The 12,698-nt window shown below is 54.5% G+C and overlaps 2 protein-coding genes across 5 annotated transcripts; one reads left to right on the forward strand and one right to left on the reverse strand.

Annotated features, from left to right (window-relative positions):
* Window positions 1-6,169: 6,169 nt before the first annotated feature.
* C1H16orf86 (chromosome 1 C16orf86 homolog) lies at window positions 6,170-8,400 on the reverse strand. 3 transcript variants are annotated; one of them, XM_010346790.3, is made up of 5 exons: window positions 8,299-8,400; window positions 7,862-8,088; window positions 6,830-7,050; window positions 6,558-6,755; window positions 6,170-6,333 (listed from the first exon to the last, which is right to left on the reverse strand). In XM_010346790.3, exons 1-5 carry the CDS (start codon window positions 8,398-8,400, stop codon window positions 6,284-6,286), a joined length of 798 nt encoding a protein of 265 aa, XP_010345092.1. In that variant the 3' UTR covers window positions 6,170-6,283. The 3 variants fall into 3 exon arrangements, with proteins under 3 accessions (XP_010345092.1, XP_003936359.1, XP_010345091.1); XM_003936310.4 differs by having other exon boundaries at window positions 6,170-6,728; XM_010346789.3 differs by having other exon boundaries at window positions 6,170-6,755.
* Window positions 8,401-8,558: 158 nt separating this feature from the next.
* On the forward strand, window positions 8,559-12,648 carry ENKD1 (enkurin domain containing 1). Of its 2 annotated transcripts, none has more exons than XM_010346791.3 (8): window positions 8,559-8,663; window positions 8,912-9,011; window positions 9,108-9,302; window positions 10,112-10,284; window positions 11,553-11,678; window positions 11,780-11,943; window positions 12,044-12,180; window positions 12,268-12,648. In XM_010346791.3, the coding sequence occupies exons 2-8, from the start codon at window positions 8,927-8,929 to the stop codon at window positions 12,426-12,428; spliced, it is 1,041 nt and encodes a 346-aa protein (XP_010345093.1). In that variant the 5' UTR covers window positions 8,559-8,663; window positions 8,912-8,926; the 3' UTR covers window positions 12,429-12,648. The 2 variants fall into 2 exon arrangements, with proteins under 2 accessions (XP_010345093.1, XP_010345094.1); XM_010346792.2 differs by lacking the exon at window positions 8,559-8,663 and adding an exon at window positions 8,670-8,759.
* The last annotated feature ends 50 nt before the right edge of the window (window positions 12,649-12,698 follow it).

Genomic DNA, 12,698 nt, shown 5'->3' on the forward strand with positions numbered 1-12,698 from the left:
AGAAAGCACAAGCCCAACTTAGATGCTACTACATAAGAAAGGGCCAACCCAGAATGGCACTCTGGTTCCCAGAATGTGCTGGGGCGGAGTGCAGTGGGCTTAGTGTAGAGCTACTTTAATGAGAACCCTGTTCCTCTGAGGGGATTCCCAGAGCCTAGATCCATTGCCAGAGGGGTGCATGGCCCCTTCCCTCAGACATATTTATCATCGAGTATCTCCTGGGCATCAGAGCTGGTCAGTCCCACACTGGAGATGAGAAAGATGTGCCCAGATACCTATGGCCAAGGGAGCCCACAGGTTTCTGGTCTCCATGGGTGACTGAACCCACAATTGGTTCCAGACTTGTCCAGCAGCGCCCTCTCCTGGAAGAAGGCAGTAGCACCTCCCAGGACCTGTTTCCAAATCTCAGGATGTTACCAGCTCTTCCTCAGGTTAAAATTAAGTTTTTCCAGGCCAATAAAAATGCAGTTAGCTTTGCTTGTCAGATACAGCAACCAGAAGAGAACTTTTTTTTTTTTTCTGAAGACAGGGTTTCACCATGTTGGTCAGGCTGGTCTTGAACTCCCAACCTCAGGTGATCCGCCCACCTTGGCCTCCAAAGTGTTTGGATTACAGGCATGAGCCACCACACCCGACCCTTTTTTTTTTTTTTTTTTTTTTAGAATTATTCTACAATACCTGTCACTTACTCTTCAACCTCCAGCCAAATCCAAGCCTGTTCTCACCCAGACAGTGGCAGCTACTTCCTTTCCTGTTCTGCCCTTCACCCTGCAGTCCAAGCAGCCTCTCTGGAACATCACGCCAAGATCCTTCCCTGTCCACACCCCACCTCCTCATCCCCAGACTTGCCCAGCCTGGTTTCCATATGGCCACGCCCTCCACTTCAGTCACACTGAGCAGCCCTCCTGCAGCCTGGCAGCTTCCATACTAGCAGGGCTTCCTCCCTGGCATGTCCTCTGCCTGGAAAGCACCACCTCTCTCCCTCAGGAGTCAGCTAGAGGGCTGCCTGGTCACCACTTCTGCCTTCAGCAAAGTAGCCACCCCCCAACCTGTGGTCCCACAGCCTTGGTCCTCAGTTGCACTGAGGTTGCATGTCTCATTCATTCATTCATTCACTTATTTCTAGGCAGAGTCTCTGTTACCTAGGCTGGAATGCAGTGGCATCACCTTGGCTCACAGCCACCTCCACCTTCCAGGTTCAAGTGATTCTCCTGCCTCAGCCTCCCAAGTAGCTGAGACTACAGGCATCCACCACCATACCTGGCTGATTTTTGTTTTGGTTTTGGTTTGTTTTTTTAGATGGAGTCTCACTCTGTTGCCCAGGCTGGAGTGCAGTGGCGCAGTCTCAGCTCACTGCAACCTCCACCTCCCTGGTTCAAGCAATTCCCCTGCCTCAGCCTCCCAAGTAGCTGAGATTACAGGCGCATGCCACCGCACCCAGCTAATTTTTTTGTATTTTTAGTAGAGACAGGGTTTCACTATGTTGGCCAGACTGGTCTGGAACTTCTGATCTCAGGCAATCTGCCCGCCTTGGCCTCCCAAAATGATGGGATTACAGGTATGAGCCACTGCGCCTGGCCTACTTTTTGTATTTTTAGTAGAGATGGGGTTTCACTGCATTGTCCAGGCTGGTCTTGAACTTCCGGCATAAGTTATTTACCACCCTCAGCCTCCCAAGATGCTAGGATTATAGGCATGAACCACCATGCTGGGCACTTATTTTGAATATGTAATTTCAACTTTTACTTTACATTCAGGGTAGGAGGGTACATGTGCAGTTGTGTTACATGGGTATACTGCGTTAACGCTGAGGTTTGGGGAACAATTGGTCTCATTGCCCAGGTAGTGAACATAGTAATCAATAAGCAGTTTTTCAGCCCTCACCCCACCCCCTCCCTGCCCCCTCCCATAGTCCGATGTCTGTGGGTCCCATCTTTTTTTCCATGTGTACCCGATGTGTAGCTCCCACTTATAAGTGAGAGCATGTGCTATTTGTTTTCCTTTTCCTGTGTTAATTTGCTTAGGATAATGGTCTCCAGCTGTTTCCATGTTGCTGCAAAGGAGACAATTTCGGTCTTTTTTATGGCTGCATCATTTTTACTTTTTTTTTTTTTTTTGACATGGAGTCTTACTCTGTCACCCAGGCTGGAGTGTAATGGCATGCTCTTGCCTCACTGCAGTCTCCGCTGCCTGGATTGAAGCGATTCTCCTGCCTTAGCCTCCTGAGTAGCTGGGACTACAGGTGCAAGCCACCACACCTGGCTAATTTTTGTATTTTTAGTAGAGACAGGGTTTCACTATGTTGGTCAGGCTGATCTCAAACTCCCGACCTTCTGATGTGCCTGCCTCACCCTTCCAAAGTGCTGGGATTACAGGCATGAGGCACCATGCCCAGCCGTCATTTTTACTTCTTGAGACAGGGAAAAGTGTTGCCCAGGCTGGTCTTGAACTCCCGGGCTCAAGTGATCCTCCCGCCTCAGCCTCCCAAATATCTGGGACTACAGACACAGACCACCATGCCCAGCTACACATATCTCCTTAAATCATGTAGCATTTCCCTTTTAGAGTTAGCTTCTAGGAGCAGTAGTGACTTGATCCTTTCTGCAGCTCCTATCACCCACCCTGCTTAGACAAGTCCATTGGGTAATGGGCCTCAGGAATTGTAGACTAGTTCTCCCATGATTTCTACTTCCTGCCTCACCTGTGAGAAGACGCAACCAGCCCTTCCTTATCAGTGCTGGCCTTGCGCACACTTCTAGCCCTGGAAACCACACAAAGATATGGAGGCCTTCTTGGGTCAGGCCTTAGCCAGAGAGTCCCCAGGTGTGCAGATCCTGCAAAACTTATACAGGGGTTCCCAGATCCTCGGGTGTGGTCTCATGCAAGGCCACTTCTCTCCAGGCCTTTGCCTTCCCAACCATAAAGCAAGGAGGTTAAGCTCAATTGTCTTGGCTGGGTGTGGTGGCTCATGCCTGTAATCCCAGCACTTTGGGAGGTCAAGGAAGGAAGAATACTTGAGGTCAAGAGTTTGAGACCAGCCTGACCAACAATAGAGAGACCCTACGTCCACAAAAATTTTTTTTGGTTGGACACAGTGGCTCACATTTGTAATCCCAGGATTTTGGGAGGCCGAGGTGGGCAGATCACAAGGTCGGGAGTTCGAGACCAGCCTGGCCAACATAGTGAAACCCCGTCTCTACTAAAAATACAAAACTTAGCCAGGCATGGTGGTGCATGCCTATAATTCCAGCTACTTGGGAGGCTGACACAGGAGAATGGCTTGAACCTGGGAGGCGGAGGTTGCAGTGAGCTAAGATCACCCCATTGCACTCCAGCCTGGGCAACAGAGTGAGACTCTATCTCAAATTTAAAAAATTATTTTTTAGTTAGCCAGACATGATGGTGTACACCTATAGTCCCAGCTACTTGGGTGTCTGAACCGAAGAGGTCAAAGCCACAGCGAGCCATGATCACACCACTGCACTCCAGCCTAAGTGACGGTGAGATCTTGTCTAAATTAAAAAAAAAAAAAAAAAAAAAAAAAAAAAAAAAAAAAAGTTTAATTATCTTGAAGGACCCTCAAGCTCTGATAAACCCTGAAGAATCTGTGCTCATTCCTATACACAACATTCGATCTGCACGGTCCTCGTGGACAGTATCACCTAGGGTGATCAAATCACTACCCAGGGAAGTCTATAGCAGAAAAGAAATAAATGTCTTGCCCCAGGCTGGGTGCGATAGCTCATGCCTGTAATCCCAACACCTTAAGAGGCTGAGGCGGGAGGATGGCTTGAGGTCAGGAGTAAGAGTCTACACTGAGCTGATCGTGTCACTGCACTCCAACCTGGACAACAGAGTAAGACTATAATCCTAGCACTATAATCCTAGCACTTTGGGAGGCCAAGGTGGGTGGATCACCTGAGGTCAGGAGTCCAAGACCAGCCTGGCCATCATGGTGAAACCCCATCTTAAAAAATAATAATAAATTTAAAAAGAGAAAGAAAGGGCCAGGCGAGGTGGCTCAAGCCTGTAATCCCAGCACTTTGAGAGGCCGAGGTGGGTGGATCACAAGGTCGAGAGATCGAGACCATCCTGGTCAACATGGTGAAACCCCGTATCTACTAAAAATACAAAAAACTAGCTGGGCGTGGTGACGCGTGCCTGTAATCCCAGCTACTTAGGAGGCTGAGGCAGGAGAATTGCCTGAGCCCAGGAGGCGGAGGTTGCGGTGAGCCGAGATTGTGCCATTGCACTCCAGCCTGGGTAACAAGAGCGAAACTCCGTCTCAAAAAAAAAAAAGAAAGAAAGAAAGAAAGAAAAAAGTCCACTTTGGGACATTTGGGAGACCAAGCTAGGCCAATCACTTGAGTCCGGGAGTTCAAGACCAGTCTGGGCAACCTGGCAAAACCCCACCTCTACTAAAAAATTCAGAAATTAGCCGGGTGTGGTGGCACACACCTGTAGTCCCAGCTACTTGGGAGGCCGAGGTGGGAGGATCCCATGAGTCCAGGAGATAGAGATTGTGCCATTGCACTCCAGTCTGGGCAACAGAGGGAGACCCTGTCTCAAAGAGAAAAAAAAAAAAGGTCCATGGGGCCAGTGAGCATCCAAGTGACCCTGTCAAAGGAGGGAGCAGCCTGGGATGATGTCAGGAAAGGAGACCCCCTGCTTTTTCTACCTGAGCCTGCCCACCCCACTCCCTCCAGTGACCTTGCCAGGCTGTACTCGAGGGAACCTAGACATGACTGTGACTTGGGATGGCCTCAGCCTTTCAGATTCTGGCCTGTCCCTCTCTGCAGCTTCCTCACTTTAGTCTCCTCACATTGGTGTCTTTCAGGGGGCCCTCTGGTTAGATGGATGTGATGCAATGACATGTGCCCCGAGGGAGTTCACAGTCTAGTCCTGAAGACAGTTATAGCCCACGATAGTAGTGTGTAGGTGCTACAATGCAGGGCAACATGGCTCTCCCGGAAGCAGGGCCCCAAGTTTCCAAGCGTATGTATGCAGTAGCCAGGGGGAGAGGTGAGAATCAAGGCATTTTAGGCAGAGGAAGCCCCACATGCAGAGCGAAGCAAAGAAAAGGTGAAACTGCTCAGGGAATTATGGGAAGCCACTGAGTTCGAAGGTGCCTGGGGCAAGAGGAGGAGGATCCCAAGGGGGAGTGACACCATCAAGGGCTCAGGTGTTTGTCGCAGGGCCAATGGATGGATCTGTGGGCTAAGGGAAGACACACAGGGAGACCAGCGAGGCTGTCACCTGAAGATGACAGTGGCCCAGGCAACAGTGCTGACTATGGGGGTTGAGAGATTCTTAGCCTGAAAGGGTATGCTCACTGGCCTCAATGTCTGCTTAGCTTGTAGGAATCAGGGAACAAAGAACAGGATGGGTTCTGGGGTAACACCCAAGATTCTAGCTTAAACAATTGCACAGATGAGATACAGGAGGAAAAGCAGTTGGAGGGAGGGGAAATTATCCATGAACTTGAAATTCCCTGTGTCTGTTTGCAGTGTCTAAGGAACACAGAGGAGGCCCAGGAGGCAGCAGGATGTGCAGTTTCCAAAATGGCCAGCACCAGCTGGCTCTTCCCAGAGATCCCTGATGGTTGGACACAGCTGTCATCCAGTGGCTTGGTCTCAGGACCCCAGATGCATTTACTGCCCTCCCACCCCAACCCTACCAGGACAACATCACTGATGCCCCTTCACCTGTGACCAGGAGCTACTCCACGGACAAGGTTCGGTCCAGCTATGGTCTGGCAATGAGTGGAAAACATCCCAAAGCTGTCATTCTTGCAACAGGCAAATGAACTTTTGCCACTTCCTAGGGGATCCCAAGTTTTGATCCCCTCAAGGTGAGACAAATGCAGGCCCTTCCTCGGAAGACAGAGAGCAGGGCTAAACACCTGCTTCTCATGACCTGACAGACCCTTTCTTTTATCTGCCCCAAGTTCCTCCTTCTCACTTCCCTCTTCATCACCCAGTTAGCTGCCTGACCCTCAGATTCACCTAAACGCACAGCCCCAAGCCCATCCTGATTCAGGGAGGCGTGGAGTGGCACAAAGGAATCTGTCATTGTCAAGGTCATGGGTGATGCAGATGCAAAACCTGCACTGTTGAGTCCTCCATCCTCTTTCCCAGTTCAGGCAGCCTATCTGGGGAATTACAAAGTCTTCAAAAAAGAAAAAATGTTTATTTTAGCAAGCCCAAAATCCCAAGTGAGGGCAGGTACCAAATTTGCCCCCTCCACCAGAGGGCCTAGGTCCACAGGAAGCCTGAAGCCAAGTTCAGGCTTGGAAGGAGGGGAGCCACCAGTGGGGTGGGACTGTCACTTGTACTGAGGAGAGAGTGGGGGGACAAGGGGAGAAGTGCAGACACTCAGCATCTTGTCGATGTCCACCTGGGTTGACTTCTCCACCTCAATCTTGAGGTGGTCACTCACCCCCAAGCTGGGTAGGCCCCCAGGCTCTTCTCCAGCCTCCTCTCCAAGGGGAGCCAAAGCATGGGTGGGGGGCACTAACGGACTGGGACAGGGCAAAGCGAGGCCTGGGCCCAGCTTACCTGCCAAGGGCAGCAAGGCTTGCAATTGCTCCACACCTGCCTTCTCAGGAACCAGGGCCAGCTCTGCCTCTGCATCCGCCTCGGCCTCCCTGTCCCCCTCCCCCACCTGGTTCAGCTCAGGGTTGCAATAGTTGATGTACTGGTACAGCGGCCGCAGGCGCTGGGCCTTTCCTGCAAAGACCCGGGGCAGGGCGGAGGCTGGAGTGCCAGGTTGTGCCAGGTCCGGCCCCACAGGCAGGGGGAGAAGGAACAGCTCAGGGACTGCCACTCACGCTCCAGCCCCAACATCTCTAAGGGTGCAGACACCGCGCTGGCCACAGCGTGGAACACAGGAGCCCCCAGGCTTTTGCGCTTCTTGGCTTTTTTGTGCTGTTTGGCAGATGGTGAGACCTCACTCTGGCTGCCCTCTGGCTCCTCCTCCTGCAGCAGCAGCCTGGGTAGCAGCTCAGCTTTAGCCCTCAGATGGGCACCGTGGCCCGGGAGGCTGAGGGACCTGAGCCAGGGACAAGAGACTTGAGGAGCCAGGCTCCAGCCCCGGCCCAGGGAATTGCCCAGGCTGCCCACCACCCCAGGGCTCGATGCCTGCCCCGTTCCTGGTCAGTGAGGCCCCAGGCCCAAGAGAGGCTTAGAGCCAGGTGCCCTACAAACCCTGAAGCCCCCTCTCTCCTGCCACTCCCTACATAGGGGTAGTGGGGGGAAGGTCTTCAGGAACAGAAGGAGAGGGGATTAAGGGTAGTAGTGGTGGACACAAGAATCACGCCTGCAGGAGTGCAGGATTTAGGAATCCTACTGAAGGCCGGGCGCGGTGGCTCACGCCTGTAATCCTAACACTTTGGGAGGCCGAGGTGGGTGGATCACCTGAGGTCAGGAGTTCAGGACCAGCCTGGCCATCATGGTGACACCCCATCTTTAAAAAAAAAAAAAAAAATGCCGGGCGCGGTGGCTCAAGCCTGTAACCCCAGCACTTTGGGAGGCCGAGGCGGGTGGATCACGAGGTCAAGAGATCGAGACCATCCTGGTCAACATGGTGAAACCCCTTCTCTACTAAAAATACAAAAAATTAGCTGGGCATGGTGGTGTGTGCCTGTAATCCCAGCTACTCAGGAGGCTGAGGCAGGAGAATTGCCTGAGCCCAGGAGGCGGAGGTTGCGGTGAGCCGAGATCGCGCCATTGCACTCCAGCCTGGGTAACAAGAGCGAAACTCCGTCTCAAAAAAAAAAAAAAAAAAAAAAAAAATGGAATCCTACTGGAGTGTGAGCCCCATCCCTGGGCCTGCAGCTCCTTCCCTCCGAGAGCCCCCTCACTTGACAGGCTTCCTCTTTGGACCATGACCGGGCCTTACAGAGACCACGGGCCTGGGGTCTCTCTCCTCTAGCGCACCAGCCTCCGGTTTGGGCCTCTCTTCCTCCAGCTTGGGTCCTTCCTCCTGGAGCTCCGGCTCTGAAGCGGCTCCTGCTGGGGGCTGGTCTTCACCCTGGGTCCCGCCGGCCTCATGGGCTGGCACCAGGAACTGGTCTCCCGTCACTGGACACTAGAGGTGACACACAGACCATCGGTCACCATGGCCGGGCAAAAGATATAGGAATCAGTCACTGAACACCTAACTTTAGACACCGAAACAGCCTGTGCCTTTCTCCTCCTGGAGAGCCCAGCCCGGCAGTTAGGGGGTCGGGACGCTCAGAGTTCCGCCTCTCAGAGCTCTGCGGCCCCGTCTTTGAATGCTAAACAGCCTGATGGTCACCTCAGAGGTCTGAGCGCGGCCAGGGTCCTCCAGGAGCAGTGCCTGCCCCACGACCGTCGCCTCCTGGAACCCCGGGAGCCTCTCCGCGCCTGCCGAGGCCATGGCTGCGCGGGCTCAGTGCACCTCGACAATTGCCTGGGGCGGACCCCGAGGGGTTGGATGGTGGCCCCGCGCAGCTCCCGGAGACCGGCCAGCAAGCTAGGACAAAACGGAAGCGAGACCGGCGGCCACCCTCGACCGAAACTACAAGCCCCAGGAGGCTTTGCGCCAGGGTCAGTGAGCCCTGACCCCGGGAACGGAAGCCACGGTTGCCCGGCAACAACTACTCCCGTCGAGTGGCAGCAGCTGGCTGCAAAACCGCTCTAGTGAGCTACTGCCCCAGTGCCGCGGGGGGTGGGGCGCGAGCGGGACCGGGAAATGGGCTGGTAGCAGAGGTCGCGGAGGCGACAAACGGGGCCGAGGTCGTGGCGGGGACTGGGAGGGTCCCGGGAGTGGCGGCCCTCTTGGGTCCGGGTCAGGGTCAGGGTCCCGGACTAGGAAGGAGGCCTGGAGCTGGGAAGGGGGCCCAGGGAGGCAAGTACACAGCCCGACAGGCCTCGGGGTCCCTTTGCAGGGCGGCGCCGGCGCCATGTGCGAGGGCCCCTCCCGTATCTCGGGGCCCATCCCCCCAGACCCGACGCTTTGCCCTGACTACTACCGGCGGCCGGCCTCTGGTGAGTACGGGGGCGCGGCGGTGACGAGAGGCTCGGGGGTCGGCCTCGGTTCCACCTCTGAGCCCCGCATTCCGCTCGGCTCCGCCCCACACGCAGCTCAAGGGCGCCTAGAGGGAAACGCGCTGAAGCTGGACTTGCTAACCTCGTACTGGGCCCTGGACGCCACAGCTCCCCGTGGCCCCTGCATCGGTCCCGGCGCCCGAGAGGTCCTGGAGCGCGGCCGGCGTGGCGTCGGGGACGTGCTGTTGCAACTTGAGGGCATCTCTCTAGGTCCTGGGGCCTCTCTCAAGAGTAAGTCCCCGGAAGGGAAGAAGGGGCATAGAGACGGTTTGGGGTGGAAAGACATCAAAGCAGCTGCTCTTTCCCTCCTGACCTGGGTCCAGGCTTTGCTCTCTTGAGTCTCAGTTTCCCCAACCATAAAAGGGGGAGAAATGTGCTATCTTCTCGGAGGGGAACTGAATGAGGTCGTTCCCACAAAGCCCTAGCTCTGCTTCATGCATTTATTACCCGTCAGACTTGTGTGTCAGGCCATATAGGTGCTGGAACACAGGGTTGAAGACAAGCATGAGCCATCGAGTCAAGGTGAGAGACAAAGAACAAGAGATGAATGTCATATATGAGATAATAGTATACTTCACTGTAATAATGGAGAAAATCAGCTGGGAGCAGTGGCTCATGCCTGTAATCCCAGTACTTTGGGAGGCCGAGTCAGGTGGATCACTTGAGCCCAGGAGTTGGAGACCAGCCTGGCCAACATGGTGAAACCCCATCTCTGCAAAAAATCAAAAATTAGCCCAGCATGGTGGAGTATGTCTCTAATCCCAGTGGGATTATAAGTGGGAGGATCACTTGACCCAGGGAGGTTGAGGCTGCAGTGAGCTGTGATCATGTACTCCAGCCTGGGTGACAGAGTGAGACCCTGTCTCAATGAGAAAATCATCACGAGATACTACGTGACGAAGGGAACACGGTGATGAGGTAGATGAGAGGTCAGAGGGCTCTTTCTGTAAAGGGCGGAGGACAGGCATGTGTGTGAACTGGTGGAAATTGGATTGTGTGGGCCATATGTAGGGCAGAGCCTGGCAGCATCTTTTCTCTAGGGAAGGACCCTAAAGACCATGAGAAGGAGAACCTGAGGCGGATCAGGGAGATTCAGAAGCGCTTCAGAGAACGACAGCACAGCCAGGAGCAGGGCCAGCCTAGGCCCCTGAAAGCTCTGTGGCGCTCGCCCAAGTACGACAAGGTGGAGTCCCGGGTCAAGGCACAGCTGCAGGTACCTGCCTCAGGGAGCCAGAAGTATTATTGATTTTGTTGGCCAACAGGCAATTAATTATATTCTGATCTGGGGAGGTTACCTCACAGAGGTAACAGAGGACTAAGAGACCCTGACTCTGCTGCAGGGCGGGGCTGAGGGGGGCCTTCTCAAAGTGGTGATGGTGGGGGGCTGATCCTAAGGGGCAAGCAGCAATTAGGGAAGGGGACAGCAGAAAACATTCTCAAAAGATAAAACCTCACCGATCACAGGACACATAGCAGTGGAGATGCTAGGTACAGTTCACTGTGAGGAAAGAAAGGCGTGAGGTTAGATCAAGAAGTCAGCTGGACCCACATCAAGGGCCACATTAGCCACTTTCAGCCCTTATTTCTGAGGACAGTGGGAAGGGCAGAGGTATGGTGTGGGGTGGGGGCTCTGTCTTGAGTAGAGAGCAGCACCATCCCTCCATCCAAGGACTCAGCAGGAGGAGTAAGAATGAGAGGAAGGGCAAGGTCACACGAATGTGTCAGGGATGAAGCATCTGTGGGGCTCCCAGGGGGTGGGATTGTGTCCAGGAAGCAGATGGAAATTCAGGCCTGGATCTGAGGAGTAAGACCTAGGAGTTATTGACAATCAGGTTGAGGACAACGAGACCAAGGAAGTGACTGCCTGGATTTGAGGACTTGGAGGCCAGCCATCAGGAACTTTGGGGGACTAGAGCCAGGAAGCTTGGCTAGGAAGGAGGGGAGAGAGTGGTGGCTTGCCCAGTACTAAGACAGAAGGAGAGGTGGTTATTCTTTTCTTACAAATCTGATATCCGGCCGGGTGCGGTGGCTCAAGCCTGTAATCCCAGCACTTTGGGAGGCCGAGGCGGGTGGATCACGAGGTCAAGAGATCGAGACCATCCTGGTCAACATGGTGAAACCCCGTCTCTACTAAAAATACAAAAAATTAGCTGGGCATGGTGGCGCGTGCCTGTAATCCCAGCTACTCAGGAGGCTGAGGCAGGAGAATTGCCTGAACTCAGGAGGCGGAGGTTGCGGTGAGCCGAGATCGCGCCATTGCACTCCAGCCTGGGTAACAAGAGTGAAACTCCGTCTCAAAAAAAAAAAAAAAAAAAAAAAAAATCTGATATCCGCACGTTTATGAGAACAAGTATCCCTTGAGGAGGGAAGAGGCCCCGAGGGACATGGATGCAGGTCAGAAGGGCCAAGAGAGCCAGAGTCCTGAGGTTTCAGCTCCAGACCTCAGCCTGCTTGCTCTCTCTGCTGTGCCCTGCCCTCCAGGAGCCTGGCCCTGCCTTTGGGACAGAGTCTGCCCACTTCCTGCGGGCGCACTCCCGCTGTGGCCCTGGCCTCCCACCACCCCGTGTTCCCAGTCCCCAGCCAAACCCACCAGGTTCTGAAGCTAAGGTGAGTGGATGGTGGTTGCGCAGGGCTCCCAGTGTGTGTCGGGGGGTTCAGAGACCACATAATGCTCTCTGCCACCACCCACACTTGGCTGTATCCTGCAGGGGCCAGGCCTGGGGGTGAACTTCATTCGTCACAATGCCCAAGCTGCCAAGAGGGCCCCCCGGAGGCATTCCCGCTCGCTGCAGGTCCTGGCACAGGTGCTAGAGCAGCAGCGGCAGGCCCAGGAGCACTACAATGCCACGCAGAAGGGCCACGTGCCCCATTAGTAGGTCTCACTGCCCGACACACAGGGCAAGGGGCATCTGGGGAGGGTGGGAACCAATCTGTGCCCTGGGGTCATCAACCCTGAGCCTGTGCACCCACAGCTTGTTGGAGCGCAGGGACCTGTGGCGGCGGGAGGCCGAGGCCCGTGAGCAGAGCCAGCCGGACCCAGCCGTGCCTCCAGGCCACACGCGCATGCCTGAGAACCAGCGGCTAGAAACACTGAGCAAGCTGCTTCAGAGTGAGTACCTGAGTGGGGAGGTTGGAGGGGGACCCCACTGGGGACTGGGCACATGCCCAACACTCACTGTTCTTGGGCCCCCTGTAGGCCAGAACCAGCTGCTGCGTGAGCTGGTACTGCTGCCTGCTGGGGCAGACTCACTGAGAGCTCAGAGCCACCGTGCTGAGCTGGACCGGAAGCTGGTGCAGGTAGAGGAGGCCATCAGAATTTTTTCCCGGCCCAAAGTCTTCGTGAAGATGGACACCTGAGCCCCTCTGGGGGACAATTAGCAGGGAGGTACATGCTGAGTATCACCAGTCACATGGCTGAAAAGGACAGGGTCGGGCCCATTTCCAGATCAGAGGTCTGAAGACAGGAGCAGAGAGGTGGCCAGTGTCCCTAGAGCACTTTTCTCAAGCCACCAGTGGCTACAGAAGGGCCATCCCAGCCTTTTAACTGTTTTGTCAAAATTAAACCGTTTGTACACAGGATTTGTTTCCTTAAGAGCTTTTCTTACCCTAAAAATGCCAATCCTGGTG

Source organism: Saimiri boliviensis, chromosome 1, assembly GCF_048565385.1.
Source record: "Saimiri boliviensis isolate mSaiBol1 chromosome 1, mSaiBol1.pri, whole genome shotgun sequence".
Taxonomy (NCBI): Eukaryota; Metazoa; Chordata; class Mammalia; order Primates; family Cebidae; genus Saimiri; species Saimiri boliviensis.